Source organism: Schistocerca cancellata, chromosome 1, assembly GCF_023864275.1.
Source record: "Schistocerca cancellata isolate TAMUIC-IGC-003103 chromosome 1, iqSchCanc2.1, whole genome shotgun sequence".
Taxonomy (NCBI): Eukaryota; Metazoa; Arthropoda; class Insecta; order Orthoptera; family Acrididae; genus Schistocerca; species Schistocerca cancellata.
Genome location: NC_064626.1, coordinates 390,827,501 through 390,848,295, shown reverse-complemented (window position 1 = coordinate 390,848,295; position 20,795 = coordinate 390,827,501). Strand labels below are relative to the sequence as shown.

The window sequence follows — 20,795 nt, the reverse complement described above, 5'->3', positions numbered from 1 at the left end:
AGTCGTGTGTGTGAGATGTGCTTGCTTGTACAAATGTGTGTGTGTTTTCTTTGCTGAAGAAGACTTAGGCCGAAAGCTATATGTGTAACAGGCTTTTCGTTGCACCTGTCTGCAACTCAAGGGGCATCACTGTTGTTAACTAGCCTTGAGAAGAATGGACATCCAGCATGATCCACTAGTCCGCTGATCAGTACACACCAGTGGCCAACCCTCTTACTGTTCACATAGAGGTTGACTCCTCACCCGTGATCGAGTGGGAGGTCACCTCAGGGTGTAGCAGGCTCCAAAAGACTTACCAGTTGGCTGAACATAAGGCCTCCCCAGTTAGTCTGTCAAACAGGTTCCAGGTGTTGTCTGTGACTTACAGTGTCCCTCAGCCAGATGCAGTCACTTGTCCTGTTTCAGAGGAAACTTCTCAACCTGCAAGCTTCAGGCAGTCTCAGAGGGTGGGGTTACTGATGTTTAGAGCTCCAATGTTAGATATGTTATGGGTTCCCTTAGGAACACGGCTGCCGAGGAGGGGAAGAAAGCCAGAGTGCACTCCATTTGCATACCTGGTGGAGTCATTCCAGATGTGGAACAGGTCCTTCCAGATGCTATGAAAGAGCACAGTGTGCAGCTGACTGAAGGGGTGCCTCACATCATTACCAATGATGTGTGTTGCCTTGGATCAGAGAAGAGTCTGTCTAGACTTGAGCTGGTATATGAAGTGGTAAAGGCTGCCAGTCTTGCTTGCAAGATGAAAGCAGAGCTCACCATTTGCAATGTAGTTGACAGGACCAATTGCAGACCTCTGTTACAGAGTCGAGTAGCTTCTGAATCAGAGGCTCAGACTGTTCTAAGACAGTGTAGGCTGCAGATTCCTCAACTTGCGCCGTAAGATGGTGGTGGTTTTGGTTCTGCTAAATATGTCAGGAGACCATTACACACAGGGGGTGGCTACGTGAGAAGTGGGGCCTGTGTGGCGTGGACTGGGCATTTCTTAAGTTAGAGGCTATTGGTGAAACACACAAAGTGCTTCAGTCTCAAAGTATGCAGGTCAAATGCTGGAAGCAGATAGATCTAGGAACCGTTGTTATAACAGTTGTAAATTGTCGTAGCCATGTTGGAAAAGTATCAGAGCTCCAAGTAGTAATAGAAAGCACTGATGCTCGTATCGTTATAGGTACTAACAGCTGGCTAAAGCTGGAAATAATTTCAGCCAAAATTTTTGCAAAGCCTAGTGGTGTCCAGAAAGGATAGTAGGCTAAATACAGTTGGCAGTGGCATGTTTGTTGCTGTTAGAAGTAGCTTATATTGTAGCAAAATTGAAGTAGATAGTTCTGCTTAAATCAGGAGGTACACATGAAACATCATCTGAAATGGTGCTAAATGCGTTCATTGAAAATTATTTTGACCAATTAGTTCATGATCCCATTCGAATAGTAGACGGTTGTGAAAACACATGTGACCTCTTAGTAAAAAATAATCCTGAGATAATAATGAGCATAAAAATGGACACAGGGATTAGTGAATACAGGGTTGTTGTAGCAAGACTGATTACCATAACTCCCAAATCCACCAAAAATAAACGAAAAAATAATATGTTCAAAAAAGAACATAAAAATTCACTTGACACCATCCTGAGAGACAATTTCCACTCCTTCCAAATTAACAGTGTAAGTGTAAACCAGATGTGGCTTGAATTCGCAGTTGCGCGATTTATACCAGATAAATTAACAAATGATGACGCTGATCCCCCATGGTACACAAAACAGGACAGAACACTGCTCCAGAAACAATGAAACAAAAGCTCGAAATTTAGCACAAACTTCAATGTAAGATGCTTGTAATAGCTTCCATAACAACATTTAGTCCTGAAAACTGGCAGAAAATCCAAAGAGATTCTTGTCATATATAAATTATGCTAGTGGCAACACACAATCAATGCCTTCTCTGCATGATATCAATGCAAATACAATCAATGACAGTGCTGCTAAAGCAAATTTACTAAACACAGTCTTCCAAAATTCCTTCAACAAAGAACACGAGGTAAATATTCCAGTATTTGAATCATGAACAGCTGCCATATCCTTGTAGAAGTGAAGCAACTTAAATCGCATGATAAAAGCAAGTCTTCTGGTCCACATTGTATACCAGTTAGGTTCCTTTCAGAGTATGCTGATGCAGTAGTTTCATATTTAACAATTATATACAAACAGTTGCTCAATAAAAGATCCATACCCAAAGACTGGAAAGTTGCATGGGTCATACCAATATTCAAAAAAGGCATTAGGAGTAATGCACTACATTACAGGCCCATATCATTAAGGTCGATATGCAACAGGATTTTGTAACATATATCATACTAGTCTCAGGAAACAAGGACTCGAGACAACATACAGCACTTCTTATTAAATAAAACAGTAAACCAGTGAAAAACTGCTTTTAATAAACATTTTAAATACAAGAATGCACTTGTACAATCTGAGAAAATATGCAGCATTTCTTATTAAATAAAACAGTAAACTAGTGAAAAACTGCGAATATCTTCTAGAGGGGGGCAGCTGCCCCCCCCCCCCCCCACCACCACCCCTCACTGGGTACGCCCATGGAAATCAGCACAGGAATGTGCTGTTTGAGAGTGGTATAATAGAGAGAAATAGTGTGAAGGTGGTTCGGTGAACCCTCTGCCAGGAACTTAAGTGTGATTTGCAGAGTAACCGTGTAGATATAAATGTGGATGTGGATGCAAACCTGCTGATGTCGCACATACAAGATGAAGAGGTGGAGGAAGTGTATGAGGATACTGAACAGGTAATTTGAATCGTAAAGTAGATGATAATCTAATAATCATGAAGGACGGGTAATAGAGAAAGGAATGGCAGAAAGAGTTTCATGAGAATGTGAATGTGGTAGTAGAGATGAGAGAGGAGAAAGACTTATAAGTTCTGCAATAAAATCCAGCCAGTAGTAGTGAATACAGTGTTCAAAAATCAGAAGAGGAGGAGGAGGTATACTTGGAAAATGCATGGGGCAAGGGAAGACTCTAGATGGATTACATCAAGGTCAGACAGAGATTCTGAAATTGTAAATTGGATTGTGAGGTGTACCTGGGAGCAGATATTAATTTGGTTTGGTTTGATTTGATTTGATTCATCCACTGAGACAAAACAACAGTGGTCTTAGCCTCTTGCTGCTCACGCTGAAACTGAATTTATTGTGCAGTACCTCTCCCTGTATTTCTATAAAAACCAGTCAGTACCTTTCAAGAGTACTAGGAGGCCCTTTGCTACATCTCTGTTAACATCTCTTTCTTCTGGAATTAATGATCTAAATTTATTGTTTCTTTTGGCCTATAGTGATTCTCATTGGTAGACTAGTGCGGCGTCATCCCCCATACCACATAATCTGCACTTAGAGGGTCCTTTCTCTAAACTCATCATTTGAGGATGTTTCCTGAAGTTTCCAAGGCCAGTCACTAGACCTACCATGAGATTAACCTGACCCTGCTCAAGCCCAAGATTGCAGAACTTCTCCTAAAAGATGGTTGCTCATTAGCTTGCCATAGTCTTGTTTTTGGATCTTAGTCCAATATTTTATGTGTTGCCTCCTGATCCAGCTATGTAGCTTAGATTGTACCATCACCTTAGTAATGGTTAAGAGAGGTTCTGGGCCAACGAATGGAATTGTTGCACCTGCCCTGGCCAGCCTATGAGATTCTCCATTATCACTAATTCTTCGGTGATCGTGAACACAAAGGAGGTTTACCCTGTTGCTTTCCCCCAGCCTCACAAGGGCTTCAAGGCATACTGCAATGATCTAAGAGATTGTTGCAGAGGCTGAAAGAGATTTCGGTACTACCTGGCTGTCTGAAAGAAAGTAGATGCTACAGTCCTTGTAACACCTACATAAATTCTCTTCCAGGCATGCTCTGATAGTGAATATCTCCACCTGGAATACTGTAGCGAGCTTATGTAAGGAATTTGCATTTTCGAGTCATCTGACCCGTTAGGAAATCAGACTACATTACCTGAATGGCACTGTGGTTCTCTCTCCTGCTGGTTTCTACCCCCTCCCCCCCCCCCCCCCCCCCCAAGGTTATATAGAAATGTTTATTGAATCAGTTGGAAGTTATTATGTTAGCAATCATCATTTCCCCAACAGGTCCCATGTTTACCGCATTTATTATATTACTGAATGATTCTGGAATTCCTTAAATGCTTGCTCTTTGGATTTAGACCCTAGTTGTTTTACACAAGTCCTGTTAATGCACTTGAGAGCACATTTTTGCCTTGGGAAATATATTATTTATGTGACAGGTCCCAATTAGTGCCACACCCAGGGTTATGCTAAGGTACTTCAGTATCTGTCTACTGATAGAATTTTGTTGAAGAGCTTAAGATTCCAGTATGTGCCCTGGACACGTTTTCTTGTGAACAGTACTACAACAGTTTTTCTGGGTCTGACACTTATATCCTGTTTATCATACCGGTGTTGCACTATGTTCAGAGTGCATTGTTCTAATGTTACTTGCAAATTTGCCAAGTATTACTATAACTCTGTGTAGCTGGATGTTCTTTTCAATTTTCCTTTTATAACTTTTTTTTATACCTAACAATAATCTAATTAGCTAAAAATTTTGTCATATTCTGCATCACAGGTATGCCTATTGGAATAGTTCCAGGTTTACAGATATCTGTTTCAATTAAAGAATCAAGTATTGTATGTTTTCCATGACTGATTTAGCCTTTTAAGTGAGTTACACTGGGGGAGGGGGGGGGGGGGGGATCGCAACACCAAAACATACTTAATGCAGAGTAATGAAGTATTGGCTGTACATTTGTCTAGGTAACAGACATAAGAGATTAACAATGCAAGATTACAGGTTAATGTAAGTTCAAGATAAGCCATTGCAAATGTGAAATGCTGTTACATTAATAACCTGTGTAACTTCCAGAAAGATGCATGCACACATGCAAATGTGCATGTATAGTGTTGTCCAGGTGCTGGATGTCAGTGTGTGGAAGGGAGTTCCACGCCTGTTGCACTTGGTGGCTCAATACAGGGACTGTTTATGCTGTTCGTGGATGACGCTAGAGTTGTTGTCAGATGGTGTCCCAAGTGTGCTCAAATAGAGACAGATCTGGTGGTTGACCAGGCCAAGGCAACATATCAACACTCTACAGAGCGTGTTGGGTTACTACAGTAAACATTATCCTGTTGGAAAACACCCCCTGGAATGTTATTCATGAATGGCACCACAACAGGTCACAACACCTGATTGATGCACAAATTTGCTGTGAGGGTGTGTGGGATAATCCTGAGAGTGCCCCTGCTTCATACAAAATTGCACCCCACACCATAACTCAATATGAAAGTCCAGTGTGTGTAGCATGCAGACAGGTTGGTTGCAGGCTCTCAGCTGGCCTCCTCCTAACTGACACACGGCCATCACTGATACCGAGGCAAAACCAGTTTTCATCAGAAAACACAAGAGACCTCCACCCTGCTCTCCAATGAACTCTTGCTTGACGGCACCGAAGTTGCAAATGCCTGTGGTTTGGGGTCAGTGGAATGCACCCTATATGGCATCGGGCTGGGAACTGTCCTCGAAGTAACCAATATGTAACTGTTCATTGTGTCTCTGTGGTGCCAACTGCTGCTCATATTGCTGCTGCAGATGCAGTATGATGCACTAGAGCCATACGCTGAACAAGGAGGTCTTCTCTCTCGGTACTGCCAGGTGGCCATCTGGAGCCCGGTCTTGTGACCATACATTCTCATGACCACTGCTGCTAGCAGTCATGTAAAGTGGCTACATTCTTCCCACATATTTCTGCAATATCACAGAAGGAACTTTCAGCTCCTCATAGCCCTATTGCATGACCTCGTTCAGACTCTGTATGTGTTGATAATGATGTCTTTGTTGCCATAAAGGCATTCTTGACTAGCATCAACTCATTAAGTCCACTCTCAAAGATAACTAATACTCACAACTGATAAATTCTGTATTTAAAGGAAATCTGATCTGCATCCTCATAGTGGCACTATTAGCACAACTCTCATGTGACTAGTGAAATTTGACTATACCTCATCTTTCAGATGTAGAAACATGCCTAGAAACTTTTGTTTATGTCGCACAACTCCTTCTCGGTGTTGCGCTTTTTTTCTGTCATTGTATATCCATCTGTGACATGCTTGTTTCTAGTGGATTTGGCGAATATATACATCTGCAGCATTCTGTGGCTAATGGGAATGATGAGATGCAGGCTGGCTTGTGTTAGAATGCTACTAGGTATTGCTTTCTCCAATAGATGGTACCTCTTGTCAGTCAGGATAATAGCCTCAACTAGTTATACTGTTTTTCAGTGTTTATGCCGGTAAGCACACAGTCTAAGGCAGTCATTATTCTGAAGAGACAAAAACTTCTCAAATTGTTCTGGAACTTGCTCATGATTTGCTTGGAAAGGGTTTAGTACATACTGCAACAACAACTGGTAAACTACTTCGTATTTGGTTGAGAAATTAGTGAGTGGAAACATCAACATTGGTGGTACCGTGCAACATAACATAAATGTATTTTCTGACTTCATGAAAAATGACACAATGAAGTAGGGCTAGTTCTCTTGTCTTCAAGTTAGCACAGTGACAGATATTTCTAAGTGCAAACCACACTAAACCAAGAATTCTAATTACTTTTTCTGTCTGTTGCTCATGTTTAGCTTGTTACCCTATGGACACCAAGAAATTAGAAATTTCACACTCAGTGTTTCATGTAGTAAACTATTTATAATACTGGCAGACCTTTTTTAACTGATTAAGGTGACTAATAAGATTCAAACTTTTTGTTTCAGACTAGTTTTAGTTCTATGCAGGTTGTGTGTTTACTGGGTCCAGTATAGCTTCGTTTAAGACCTTGGTTAAAGTGCTTGTTTCCATTTAAGCTGAATTGTGTAAAATGTTTCTATAAATTTGTTTAACATTTCATGTGACTTCTTCATTAAATTTCTAGAAATTGTACCATTCTTACATTTATTGAATGAAGTTTTAATCATTACAATTTATATGCACATTATTTTGCAGAATATGTACCTAGAGTGCTTTAATATTCATCATTAGAAGATTCAAATCCTATAGATTTTGTCTTATAATATTAGCTTTGCCTGAAGTAAAATGTTTATGTGGTTTATTTTTTTTTTTTATTTTTTTTTTTTTTTATTCAGCAGAACATTCTCTGGAAATGAAGAGAGAGAAATTCTTCGTTACATTGTAGAGAACAAGGAGATTGGTCTCATTTTGGGAAATACTCTTTGGAAGAAAATTGCACAAAAAAAGGTTGGAAATGAATTAATGTGTTACAATTGATAGTACACTCTTAATGATTTGTAGTGAATATAATTTTTGTTGTTGCTTACTATAGATGTTGTGTTGTTGTTATCAGGTAGCACACAAATGATAATTGTTAGAGTAGGAATAATAAAAAAAATGCTGTGGAATCCTTTTACTTCTTCTGGTACCATAGTGTTCTGTGGCTCAGAGCATGGAATATAGGTCCCTTAATTGTTTAGTTAGATTTGAGACTTGAAAAGAGAAATGGGTAGGCTGAACTTAGATTATGAGGAGTAAGTGAAATGCAATGTCAGGGAGAACAGGATTTTGGGAGAGGTGTGTATATGGGTGTCAACACAAAATCAGATTTGGGTAATGCAGGAATAGGTCTAAAATGAACAGGGTAATAGGAATGTGGCTGCACTGTTATGAACAGCCTGGTGAATGAGTTATCAAAGCCAAGATAGAAACAAAAGCACGACCCACCACAGTACATGCCTATTAGCTCCACAGGTGACAAAGAAATGAAAACAAAATATGATGATGTAAAAGAAATTATTCCATATGTTAAGGGAGAGAGAAATTTAATTAGTATAGTAAGTTGGCCATTTAAGCTACGTGATAAGTTTATAGCTACACTGATGGGCACCGAAATTGTGGTAGCAAAAAAAGAAATTTTTCTTATTGTCCATTTACACAGTAGTAGTGTGGGGGGCTGTGTTGTGACTTTTTAACTGATGTTGAGATGACAGAATGTGGTGTGCAGTGGAGAAGCCTGGTCGGCACACTGGCCACTGATGATGTAACATTAGCAGAATAATAATTTATTGCTTTAAAGTTTAAAATCATGTCTTCTCCTATGTGTCAGTGCCCAGGCCCTCGGCAATGCAGTGCATGGCCTCGGAACGTGTTGGCACTGTCTCAGCGGTCTTCAGAGACCTTCACCCCAGCAGTGTTCATTCTCAAAAAATGGTGTCAAGTGGGCCGCTGGTTCACTGGCGGCCAGCATAACATGTACAGCAGGTGTTCCTGCCCAAGTCAGTGAATGCTTATTACCAGAGCAGTCTTGTGGACATTGAAGGAGTATGCTCGGGTAATATCTCAGCAGCTCTGCACAGTATGGAGATGGCCAGCAGTTTGGCATTTCCACCAAGGAAATCCAAAGATGTTGATGACTGTTTACAGGTACTAGTTGGGTGCAGTAGCGGTTAGCATGCCTTACATTTACTGCAGCGGGAGGATGGTGCACCAAACAACATCAGTTCAGCTCATTAAGGCAGAGGTAGAAGTTTTTGAGTTTTATCATGAGTGGTTGCAAGGTTGGTGGCTAACAATGACCGAGTACAGCAGGTGAGACAGGTAGCAGTTTTGAACCTGGAAGTCACCTTGGTGAATGGTAGCAGCACATTGCAGATTCGGCCTTGTATATGCTGTATTCCAATGTAATTCTGGGGAAGGCTCGGAAGCTCCAGTGATTATTACTGATCGTTTGAGTCAATGACTTTATGTCCAACTGGTGATGGCCGAATACTGCCTACTTTCCCAGGCTCATCAGCGGTCTCCACCACCCCTGTGTTTCACAAGAATGGCTTTAGGGGCTTCAGCTTAGTTTCCCAGATAGCCATAAGTAACCTGTTGTCAAATCCCTTTACACAAAAGGAGGTAAAACAATAGTAAAAAAATCTATCCCTTCTCATTGTAATCTGCAATTTAAAAAAAAGATTTCCATGTACCATAGAATTTATAAACACATAGAATGGGCAAACTTTTCAACTATAAACAGTTTGGATTTGGAAAAGACCATAAACCCAACATACTGCACTTGCCTGTAACAAAAGACATGGTAGGATCATTAAATCAGAAAGTATTACCATTTGCTATTTTGTATGACTTTTGATTGTGTGAACTATTACACTGAGGTGGCAAAAGTCATGGAATGACAGTATGCACATATACATATGACAGTAAGTTGTGTACACAAAGTAGAAACATGCAGTGCATTGGCAGAGCTGTCATTTGGACTCCGATGACTGATGTGAAAAGATTTCCCACATGATTAGGGCTGCATGACAGGAATTAACACACTTTGAATGACGAATCGTAGTTGGAGCTAGACACAGGGACATTCTACATTGGTAATAATTTGGGAATCCAATATTTCAAGATCTACAGTGTCAAGAGTGTGCCGAGAATACAAAATTTCAGACGTTACCTGTCACCACGGACAATGCATTGGCCAATGGCCTTCATTTAACGACCAAGAGCAGTGGCGTTTGTGTAGAGTTGTCAGTACTAACAGATGAGCAACATTGCATGAAATAACCGCAAATATCATTTTGGGATGTATTACGAATGTGTCCATTAGGACACTATGGTAAAAGTTGGCATCAAATGGGCATGGCATCAGATGACCTTTGCGAGTGCCTTTGCTAACAGTGTGACATCACTTGCAGTGCATCCCCTGCACTCGTTACCATATCGGTTGGACTTTAGATGGCTGAAAACTGTGGCCTGGTTAGATGAGTCATTTTGTAAGAGCTGATGGTAGGGTAGGGTTTGAGTGTGCTGCAGACCCCACTAAGCAGTGGACCCAGGTTGTCAACAAGGCACTATGCAAGCTGGTGGTGGCTTCATAATGGTGTGGGCTGTATTTACACGAAATGGACTGGCTCCTCTGTTGCAGTTGAACAAGTCATTGACTGGAAATGATTATGTTCAGTTACTGGGAGACATTTGCAGCCATTCATGGCCTTCAGGTTCCCAAACAATGATGTCAAGTCACCAGGCCACAATTGTTTGTGATTTGTTTGAAAAACATTGTGGGCATTTCAAGTGAATGATTTGGCCAACCAGATAGCCTGACATGAATCCCACGAACATTTAAGGGACATAATCGAGAGGTCAGTTCGTGCAAAACATCCTGTACCGGCAGTACTTTCGCAGTTATGGATGGTTATAGAGGCAACATGACTCAATATTTCTGCAGGGGACTTCCAACAACTTGTAGAGTCCATGCCTTGCCGAGTTGCTGCAGTGTGCTGAGCAAAAGGAGGTATCTTATGACTTTTATCACCTCGGTGTATAGTCTCATGCCAAAGTTAAATTACTGTGGTCAGAAATTGTGGAAGGCCACTATTCAGCTGCAGATGAACAATAGTTGGCACATTGGCACAGCGCAGGTCCACAGTTTGCGTGCTGCCTATGTGAAAGAAAATTGTATCAGTTCCATGGCACTGAGGACATTCAAATTGAAGTTTTTCCTCATAGTGTACCAATACTGATAGCTACAAATTGCCTTAGATTTGAGGATTGGTGGACATTGGATTCTGTCAAATGTTATAAATAGGGTAAATGTTCCAACAATGTGTGGTTTAAATCACATGGTTCCTTCCAGTCTCAAAATACATGTGGGGCAGGGTCCTTTTATTCTGATGAAAGATTACTTCCTTACAAACCAGTCTATTCAGAAAACTTGTATCTATTTACCTGTTGTTGTCTGGCCCTATGAAACATAATCAGAAAGATGAATCAGTTTGAATCTGAGGAATATTAACCATAATGTATTCAACAGATGAATTTGACTTCAGTTCTTTTTACAGTGCCACCAGTTTCTACCCAGTACTGTGTGTGCTGTTTCATATATGGCATGACGTGGCTGACTCACATCTCATTTACAGTAACAGATTAATGCACAGAATCATTGGTATTTTTTTTAATGAGCTGAACATTGCTAAGAAATTTATTTTCATATTTGACTTTTGTCTGCATCCAAAAAATGCAAGGTGTATGTTGCACACGAGTTCCATATAGTTAAATCTTCACATGAAATGTACCGTATTCTTTCTTCTAATATTCATATTTCATGAACTGTTTCATACAGTTTTAACTGGTGGTCACCCAGGACTACGTTGTGCACTTTTTCAATCTTTCAGTCTGTAACTGCAGATGTTTTTGGAAGTCCTTCATGTGGATCACTTCCAAGACATGTATGATCATGTTTGTAGTCAGCCACACATTTCTTCAGTGAAGGAGCAGATTCCTTATGAACTGTCCAAAACAAAGAATATTATGACCTGTAGTATTCAGTTTATTGGCATGGGCAAAACACACACCATTACTTTAAATGGTATTGTAATTAATTCTGTTCCACAGATCAGTTTGACATTTGTTTTAATGTTTTTGTGGAACTGGTATGAAGATTAAAAAAAGACCATTTTTATCAGTTCCATCTTTGTGTTATGGTGAAAAATATTCTTCTTGCTCTTGTACTGGTCATCCACACCAACTTCGATTACAACCTTATGATCTTTTTGAGCAATTAAATCCATTGAGTGTAAAATATCATGGCACATAGGTGTAAATTCATCCAGTCTCTTTACTAACAAGAACATAGAGTGTTGGAAAATTTAGAACACAGTTTTGAGCTACAGTTAGCAAGCACATGTGTTATGAAGAAACGACACACTTTCCCAACAAAGGCATTTCACAGTTTAGTGAGGTGATAGGTGTATGACACATCGTCAATTGTGATTATACAATATCACAGTGATGTAGTTTCATGTTATCGCCACCGTATTACTAGCATCTGAGGATTGGCAGATGATATAAAGTGAAGAAACCCCAGGAGCCAGGTAAAACCCACATACTTATTGTAATGTTGTAGTTCAGCTACATTTCAAGCATACAAGATGACAGGTATAAGTGATTTAAAAAATAAATAAACTAGTTTATTCTAAATTTATTTACTAATTAATGAATTGCAAAATTGTTGGTCAAACTCAGCTTCAGAGATAACATTTTCAGAATGCAGAACTGTGCTGTGGGGGTGGCATCTGTTGTTTGTCCCAGGATATCTTACTGAGATCTCTCAGAAGATGTTGTTTGCTACTCTTTATTTGTTATTGGCTAAATTGGTTGTTTTCTGGAAAAAAAAGGACAAAGTGTGATCATAATTACAGAACTAAAAAAGCCTATGCAAAGACTTCAAATATTGAATGCTATTTCAGGAGAGAGTTAGATATGTGGGTGTACATATTTTCAACAAAAGAAATTATTGTATTACTTGATTGAGATAGATTGATAAGACTTAGGTGATGCCTTCCATTTGCCTTCACCTATAGCAGCAGACAATGGTCTGCACTGACTGAAAATTAGCAAAGTGCTTGCCGGTCAAGGTATCACCGCCTCTCCCCAGCACACTCACTGCTCACTGCCGCCGTAGATAGTGCTCAGACTGCCACATTTTCTGGGGGCCATGTGGCTCGCATTGTAAAGTGCACTTTACCGGAGATTGCGCTGACAGCAGGATTTCACACCCGCACCCAGTTTATGTGTTTTTTTTGCAGTCTGGTTAATGAGAAAAATGCTATCGCATCTTCCACGCCATCTTCCCGAGCTGCATTCCCTCTAGCGGCTTCCCTTGACTGCAGCTCTACAAAGTCTGATGCCGGACACCCAGTTCATCCCCCTGGTATTAGCACCTGGGTTACTGTGTGAGGTGTAGTGTATTTTAGTGCAGCGAAGTTCAGTGAGCACCAGGAATATCAGGCAGCTTTATTAACGTTTCATCCCCAGCTGTTTTGGCACCCATTTATTGCCAAGTGTGCCACTGACACTATTTTTCTCTTTGACTGTGCTGGCTCCCTTGTCCACTAAACAAGTCCATCTCACTTTCAAACTTCCCCCCTTCCTTTTCCTGTGGATTTGTAAGATTTGCGTATACACATTGTTCCAGCGGAACACTGTGTTAACATCCTCCTTCTTGGCACTTTTCTTCTTGTGTTGTCAGATGATGTCCAACAGAATAGTGTAAACTGCGTCGCAGTTCACTCTGTACAAAGACTGTGCCACGAACAAGGACCCCCCTCTTGATTAAGAGTTTGTAGCACATTAAATTTTGTTTGAGTAGTTAGCTTTTAGAAATAAATACCTCACAAATGGGCTTGTGCACCTCTTTCAGTATGCCTTAGTATTTTTTGTTGTCTTTACTTATGAGCATGGAAGAGACTCTTTTCATAGCTAAGCGTATGAAATGTATTCTGTAGGCTAGACACCTCCAAAGAACGCAATTCTCACCCAGCCATGAAACAGCATTTTATGGTGATTAGTGAATGATGCCTCTTATGTTTTGCGTGAAGAGCTACCTTCTAGGTGTGAGTTTGACATATATTGATATGTGTTGCCAATGTTAGAGCAAATCTCTTACTTGGTTTCTTATGACATCCAAAATAATCTTAGGGTTGAAATTTTTTGTGAAAGAAAGCAGTTCTGATGTGTTATACTCCTGTGGCTGCTCAGTTTTTTTCCTGCAAACGTCTCCTGTCAGATAGTTTTTAAATTTTCAGAGCAGCAGAACTGTGTGCAATTCTGGAGGCACTACAGCTGATGAGGTGTGACAGAAGGATGAGTTTTCTCATCTGCTCCATTTCCTTCAGTTCTCACTAATTGATGTACCAAGGAGAGAAAATGATCCAAGGTATTTATTATTTGTATCAAACCAGGGAAAGGCAGTGTCATTCTGCTGTGTATCAGGGAATGTTTGAATTGAGGGAAGTGAGCAAATTTACACTGTGACCAAGGATGCTTCTCTCATGAGTACATTTCAGGAAAGTGTACTATTCCTGTTGACTCAGAATGTCATGTGCTGATGGGCAGAATTGTAGATGGAAGTCCTTAACAATCAGCTGTGATCTGTGAAACCAACTGCTTGATCATAGTGTCTGTTCCCTGGTTCTGTGGTGAGACAAACCACCTATTAATGCCGTCCATGGTTCAATATGCGACATTTTAATGGAATGCATTATGAATTCTTCCAAGATTGCAACTGCCAGTGTAAATGTGAATTTGCACTGTATTTTAGATGAAAATGATGTGTGTGGGGCAAGTATTGTAAAATTTTGTAAATTGTCGTAACAAAAGTGTAGACTTTTTTTGGTGCAGAGTGATTGTCCTGTCCATATTTAATTGATTGATTGGCCAGCCACCTTAATCTCCTATAGTGTTTTGGTATATGCTGTATAAAGTAGAACTGCACTTATTTCATCATAAATTTTTATGAAGTGACTAATATGTTTTTATATTAATTCTTGTAGACATTTGGGATATTTTATCCTTTTTAACCACTCTCGTGTTTCTAAGTGTGAACATGAAAGACTACAGTGTTGAGCAATAAAAACATTAAGAACAACAATGACACCATTATCATTACCTACATCTTTGACCCATTTACATGTATTAGAGATACCTTTAGGGGATTTGTGTAATTTAATGAGTGTAGGGGTTGGATTAGAAACCTCAATAGTATAGATTAGCTGGTTACTTTGCAAACAGTAAATATTTGAAAGCTCAGTCAAGAAGCAACCCTTAAATCACTCTACATAATTGAAATATAAGCTATTCTCTTTATTTTTCCATTTATTTTTCAGCTGCAGGGTCGAACATGGCAGTCACTGAAGAAGCATTTTCTGAAACACATGTTGCCCAATATTACAAAGTATACATTTTTGTCTGTAACGGACAGACTTGAGTTTCAGAAACAGTAGGTATTTTATTTTATGTTACAATGTTTTACAATGTTTTTGCTATTCTGTTGCTGATTTAAAGATCTGCAGAAATATTTACGTGTAGTGATGGTTGTTTTATGTATTTGAGCATTTTCTTCCAAGTATTGTGTTTGTGTGGACCACATATGAAACTTGTCAATTAAATCATAGGACTTGGCTGGAAATCTGTGAAAATTATAAACAACTTAAAAATTATGTTATCTTCACAGGGATATTAATTTTATAACTGTAAAGTGTTGTGGAAAGTAGGTCGCTCATGAGGAGCATGGTGTGTTAGGTGTTGCTGAGTAAAGTTGTTGGGTTGGATGTTCACAAAATATTCTGCTCATGAAATTAAAAGCTTCCTTTTTACTGTAAATATTACATCAATTAATGCTGCAACTATTCTTGAACTTACTGAAAAATTGGTTGCCCAGACTTAAAGAATGAGTGTATCAAATGGAGTTTGAAATCAGTAAAATGCTGAGACAAGTGTTGAAATGGCTGCTGCCGTTTTCCTGAAAATACTCAGCAACAGTATGTTGGTTGTTGAGACAGTTTGTGGCTATTCATCTTGTATGGCAGTTTGATAATGGTCATACCAATATAAAATAGAGGACAAAACTTAATTGTTGCAGTTTTCCTAAAAAGACTCAGCAATATTATGTTGGCTGTTGAGACAGTTTGTCTGTGACCATTCATCTTGTACAGCAGCCTGATAATGATCATACCAATATGAAATGCAGGACAAAACTTTTCAAGTCAGTTGGTGCAGCACATGAGTGCTCTCACAGGTTGCTCTTTTTTTGCTCATTTATGTTTTACCAGTGTCGAGGTTGTATACGATAATGGTCAATGATGGGGCCATTTGTAAAAGTGGTGGTATCGTGTCTGTCTTATCCTTGATAACTATGCAGCATTTCTTGCTGTTGCTAAGTGAGCCATTTCATCACACCTAAGAAAGAAACCTCACCATGAACCATGGACCTTGCCATTGGTGGGGAGGCTTGCGTGCCTCAGCACTACAGGTGGCCGTGCCATAGGTGCAACCACAACGGAGGGGTATCTGTTGAGAGGCCAGACAAACATGTGGTTCCTGAAGAGGGGCAGCAGCCTTTTCAGTAGTTGCAGGGGTAACAGTCTGGATGATTGACTGATCTGGCCTTGTAACACTAACCAAAACAGCCTTGCTGTGCTGGTACTGCGAATGGCTGAAAGCAAGAGGAAACTACAGCCTTAATTTTTCCCGAGGGCATGCAGCTTTACTGCATGCTTAAATGATGATGGCGTCCTCTTGGGTAAAATATTCCGGAGGTAAAATAGTCCCCCATTTGGATCTCCGGGCGGGGACTACTCAAGAAGACGTCGTTATCAGGAGAAAGAAAACTGGCGTTCCACGGATCGGAGCGTGGAATGTCAGATCCCTTAATCGGGCAGGTAGGTTAGAAAATTTAAAAAGGGAAATGGATAGGTTAAAGTTAGATATAGTGGGAATTAGTGAAGTTCGGTGGCAGGAGGAACAAGACTTTTGGTCAGGTGAATACAGGGTTATAAATACAAAATCAAATAGGTAGGTTTAATAATGAATAAAAAAACTAGGAGTGCGCGTAAGCTACTATAAACAGCATAGTGAACGCATTATTGTGGTCAAGATAGACACGAAGCCCATGCCTACTACAGTAGTACAAGTTTATATGCCAACTAGCTCTGCAGATGATGAAGAAATTGATGAAATGTATGATGAGATAAAAGAAATTATTCAGGTAGTGAAGGGAGACGAAAATTTAATAGTCATCGGTGACTGGAATTCGAGAGTAGGTAAATGGAGAGAAGGAAACATAGTAGGTGAATATTGATTGGGTGTAAGAAATGAAAGGGGAAGCCATCTTGTAGAATTTTGCACAGATCATAACTTAATCATAGCTAACACTTGGTTCAAGAATCATGAAAGAAGGTTGTATACATGGAAGAACCCTTGAGATACTAGAAGGTTTCAGATAGATTATATAATGGTAAGACAGAGATTCAGGAACCAGTTTTTAAATTTAAGACATTTGCAGGGGCAGATGTGGACTCTGACCACAATCTATTGGTTATGAACTGTATATTAAAACTGAAGAAACTGCAAAAAGGTGGGAATTTAAGGAGATGGGACCTGGATAAACCGACTAAACCAGAGGTTGTACAGTGTTTCAGGGAGGACATAAGGGAACAATTGACAGGAATGGGGGAAAGAAATACAGTAGAAGAAGAATGGGTAGCTCTGAGGGATGTAGTAGTAAAGGCAGCAGAGGATCAAGAGATTGAATTTAATTGATGAAAGGAGAAAATATAAAAATGCAGTAAATGAAGCAGGCAAAAAGGAATACAAAAGTCTCAAAAATGAGATTGACAGGAAGTGCAAAATGGCTAAGCAGGGATGGCTAGAGGACAAATGTAAGGATGTAGAGGCTTATCTCGCTAGGGGTAAGATAGATACTGCCTACAGGAAAATTAAAGAGACCTTTGGAGAAAAGAGAACCACTTTTATGAATATCAAGAGCTCAGATGGAAACCTAGTTCTAAGCAAAGAAGGGAAAGCAGAAAGGTGGAAGGAGTATATAGAGGATCTATACAAGGGCGTTGTACTTGAGGACAATATTATGGAAATGGGAGAGGATGTAGATGAAGATGAAATGGGAGATATGATACTGCGTGAAGAGTTTGACAGAGCACCGAAATACCTAATTCGAAACAAGGCCCCGGGAGTAGACAACATTCCATTAGAACTACTGACAGCCTTGGGAGAGCCAGCCCTGACAAAACTCTACCATCTGGTGAGCAAGATGTATGAGACAGGCGAAATACCCTCAGACTTCAAGAAGAATATAATAATTCCAATCCCAAAGAAAGCAGGTGTTGACATATGTGAAAATTATCGAACTGTCAGTTTAATAAGTCACAGCTGCAAAATACTCACGCGAATTCTTTAAAGACTAATGGAAAAACTGGTAGAAGTCAACCTCGGGGAAGATCAGTTTGGATTCCGTAGAAATGTTGGAACACGTGAGGCAATACTAACCTTACGAATTATCTTAGAAGAAAGGTTAAGGAAAGGCAAACCTATGTTTCTAGCATTTGTAGAGTTAGAGAAAGCTTTTGACAATGTTGACTGGAATACTCTCTTTCATATTCTAAAGGTTGCAGGGGTAAAATACATGGAGCGAAAGGCTATTTACAATTTGTACAGAAACCAGATGGCAGGTATAAGAGTCGAGGGACATCAAAGGGAAGCAGTGGTTGGGAAGGGAGTGAGACAGGGTTGTAGCCTCTCCCCAATGTTATTCAATCTGTATATTGAGCAAGCAGTAAAGGAAACAAAAGAAAAATTCAGAGTAGTTATTAAAATCCATGGAGCAGAAATAAAAACTTTGAGGTCCGCTGATGACATTGTAATTCTGCCAGAGACAGCAAAGGACTTGTAAGAGTAGTTGAACGGAATGGACAGTGTCTTGAAGGGAGGATATAAGATGAACATCAACAAAAGCAAAACGAGGATAATGGAATGTAGTCGAATTAAGTCGGGTGATGCTGAGGGAATTAGATTAGGAAATGAGACACTTGAAGTAGTAAAGGTGTTTGGTATTTGGGGAGCAAAATAACTGATGATGGTTGAAGTAGAGAGGATATAAAATGTAGACTGGCAATGGCAAGGAAAGCATTTCTGAAGAAGAGAAATTTGCTAACATGGAGTATAGATTTAAGTATCATGAAGTCGTTTCTGAAAGTATTTGTATGTACTGTTGCTATGTATAGAAGTGAAACATGGACGATAAATAGTTTGGACAAGAAGAGAATAGAAGCTTTCGAAATGTGGTGCTACAGAAGAATGCTGAAGATTAGATGGGTATTTCACATAACTAATGAGGAGGTATTGAGAAGAATTGGGGAGAAGAGGAGTTTGTGGTACAACTTGACTAGAAGAAGGAATCAATTGGTAGGACATGTTCTGAGGCATCAAGGGGTCACCAATTTGGTATTGGAAGGCAGCGTGGAGGGTAAAAATCGTAGCCAGAGACCAAGAGATGAATACACTAAGCAGATTCAAAAGGATGTAGGTTACAGTAAGCACTGGGAGATGAAGAAGCTTGCACAGGATAGAGTATCATGGAGAGCTGCATCAAACCAATCTCAGGACTGAAGACCACAACAACAACAACAACAACAACAAGAAAGAAAAGTTAACTGACCTATACAATTCAATTGCAGAGTTATACCATACATAAGCTGCAATTTCTCATCACTAAACAAAGCAAACCCTTTAAAGTTACATGTGTTGCTTATTTTTATGGCTGCACTTGAGAAGTTCAGCCTATGTATTTCATATTAAATAATCTTTTGATATAGAGATTGTTTAACAAAGTTGTTGGCAGGCACTGCAGCTTAGGTTGCTTTTGTAGGCGATTTGAGATTGTTTCCTGGCTTGATTGACCACAAGTGTCTTATATCAAATTGCTCATCACAACTTTCACTACACCATTGTGGTACATTTTAAATGGCTATTTTTTATATCCTGTATTTGCCAACTAGCTCCTCAGATGACGAAGAGATTCAGAGAATGTATGATGAGACAAAAGAAATTGTTCAGTTTGTTAAGTGAGACAAAAATTTAATTGTGATGGGGTAGTGGAATTCAATAGTAGGAAAAGGAAGAGAAGCAAAAAAATTACAGGGGAACCAGAACTAAAGGAAAGAAATGAAAGAGCGAGTTGTATGGAAAATTTTTACACAGACTGCAGTTTAACCATTGCTTAAATGTTGTTTAAGAATCATGAGAAAAAATTATGTTCACGGAAGAGATCTACAGTTACTGAACAATCCAAATGGTGTTTATGGCTGCCTGTTTAGTGCCAACATCTTTTGTCTGTTTTGGCAAATACCTTGTGCATTTTGGGAAGTACAACCCCTGTTTTATCCAAATACATTGTGCATTATGTGGATATATTCATGTCAGGATTCCACATGATTATTTTTTAACTTATTGTTACAATTCAAGCTATGTGTTCGGTATTTGAATCAGTTGTTGCCAGAACCCCTTGGGTTGCCATCACAACTTGCTCCACAAAACATAGTAACATTGTAGACTCTTACCAATTTGCTTAAACTTTATTACTTATTCAATTGGAAATTGCTTACAGAAATTGAGATATTTCCATGACTTTAGATGAGGCTTGAATATGAATTGTCTTACAGGTACTTCAGCAACCCATTTAATCAACAGTGATGAATAATATTGAAGAAAGTTCTGCGAAAATGTAGTTAATGTAGGATTAAAGGAAAGCACTCACCAAATAACAAAAGTGTTGCATCTTCGACAGGCGCACACACAAAAAGAAAGAAATCTTAGTTAGCTTTTGGAAGAAATCCTTCGCAAGCTAGACTACACATGCACATAGGCATGAGCACGCATGCATCCACACACACACACACACACACACACACACACACACAGCTGCGCACGTCCACTGTGCCAGCTTGACATAAAATGCGAAGTTTGCATTGTTGTAGGTGGACAGGGGTGTGGGTTGTGTTGTGGTGTGTGGAGTGAGTAGAGGGAGAAATAGGTGGGGGGGGGGGGGGGGAGAAGGAGGAGGAGAGGTTGGAAACATGTAGCAAATGGGTTGGAGGGAGGCAGCAGGTGTGCAGGTAGGAATGTGGGAGGGAGGGGTCGCAGATGCATGGGTGAGAAATGCGAAATAAGGTTACTTGAGTCGGTGAGATGTAGCACACGATGAAGATGACATGGAGGGGTGACAGGACAAAGGAAGGGGAAACTGTTGGGTTGAAGATGTGGGGACAGTGGGTTAGTGAAGATTAAGATCAGGAGGATTGCGGGAGTGGAGGATGTGTTTAGAAAATCTTGTGCTGGAAGGAAGGATCCAGATGGCATGGGTCATGAAGCAG

General features: G+C 39.8%; 1 protein-coding gene across 5 annotated transcripts in view; it reads left to right on the top strand.

Annotated features, from left to right (window-relative positions):
* Positions 1 to 20,795, top strand: part of LOC126175571 (telomeric repeat-binding factor 2-interacting protein 1-like) — a 200,572-nt gene that overhangs the window by 35,428 nt on the left and 144,349 nt on the right. For 4 of the 5 annotated variants that reach the window (XM_049922465.1, XM_049922456.1, XM_049922431.1 and 1 more), the window contains exons 5-6: positions 7,206 to 7,317; positions 14,736 to 14,848. In XM_049922465.1, coding sequence (XP_049778422.1) covers positions 7,206 to 7,317; positions 14,736 to 14,848 — 225 coding nt within the window. The remainder of the gene's footprint in view (positions 1 to 7,205; positions 7,318 to 14,735; positions 14,849 to 20,795) is intronic. The other variant, XM_049922440.1, reaches the window with a different exon arrangement.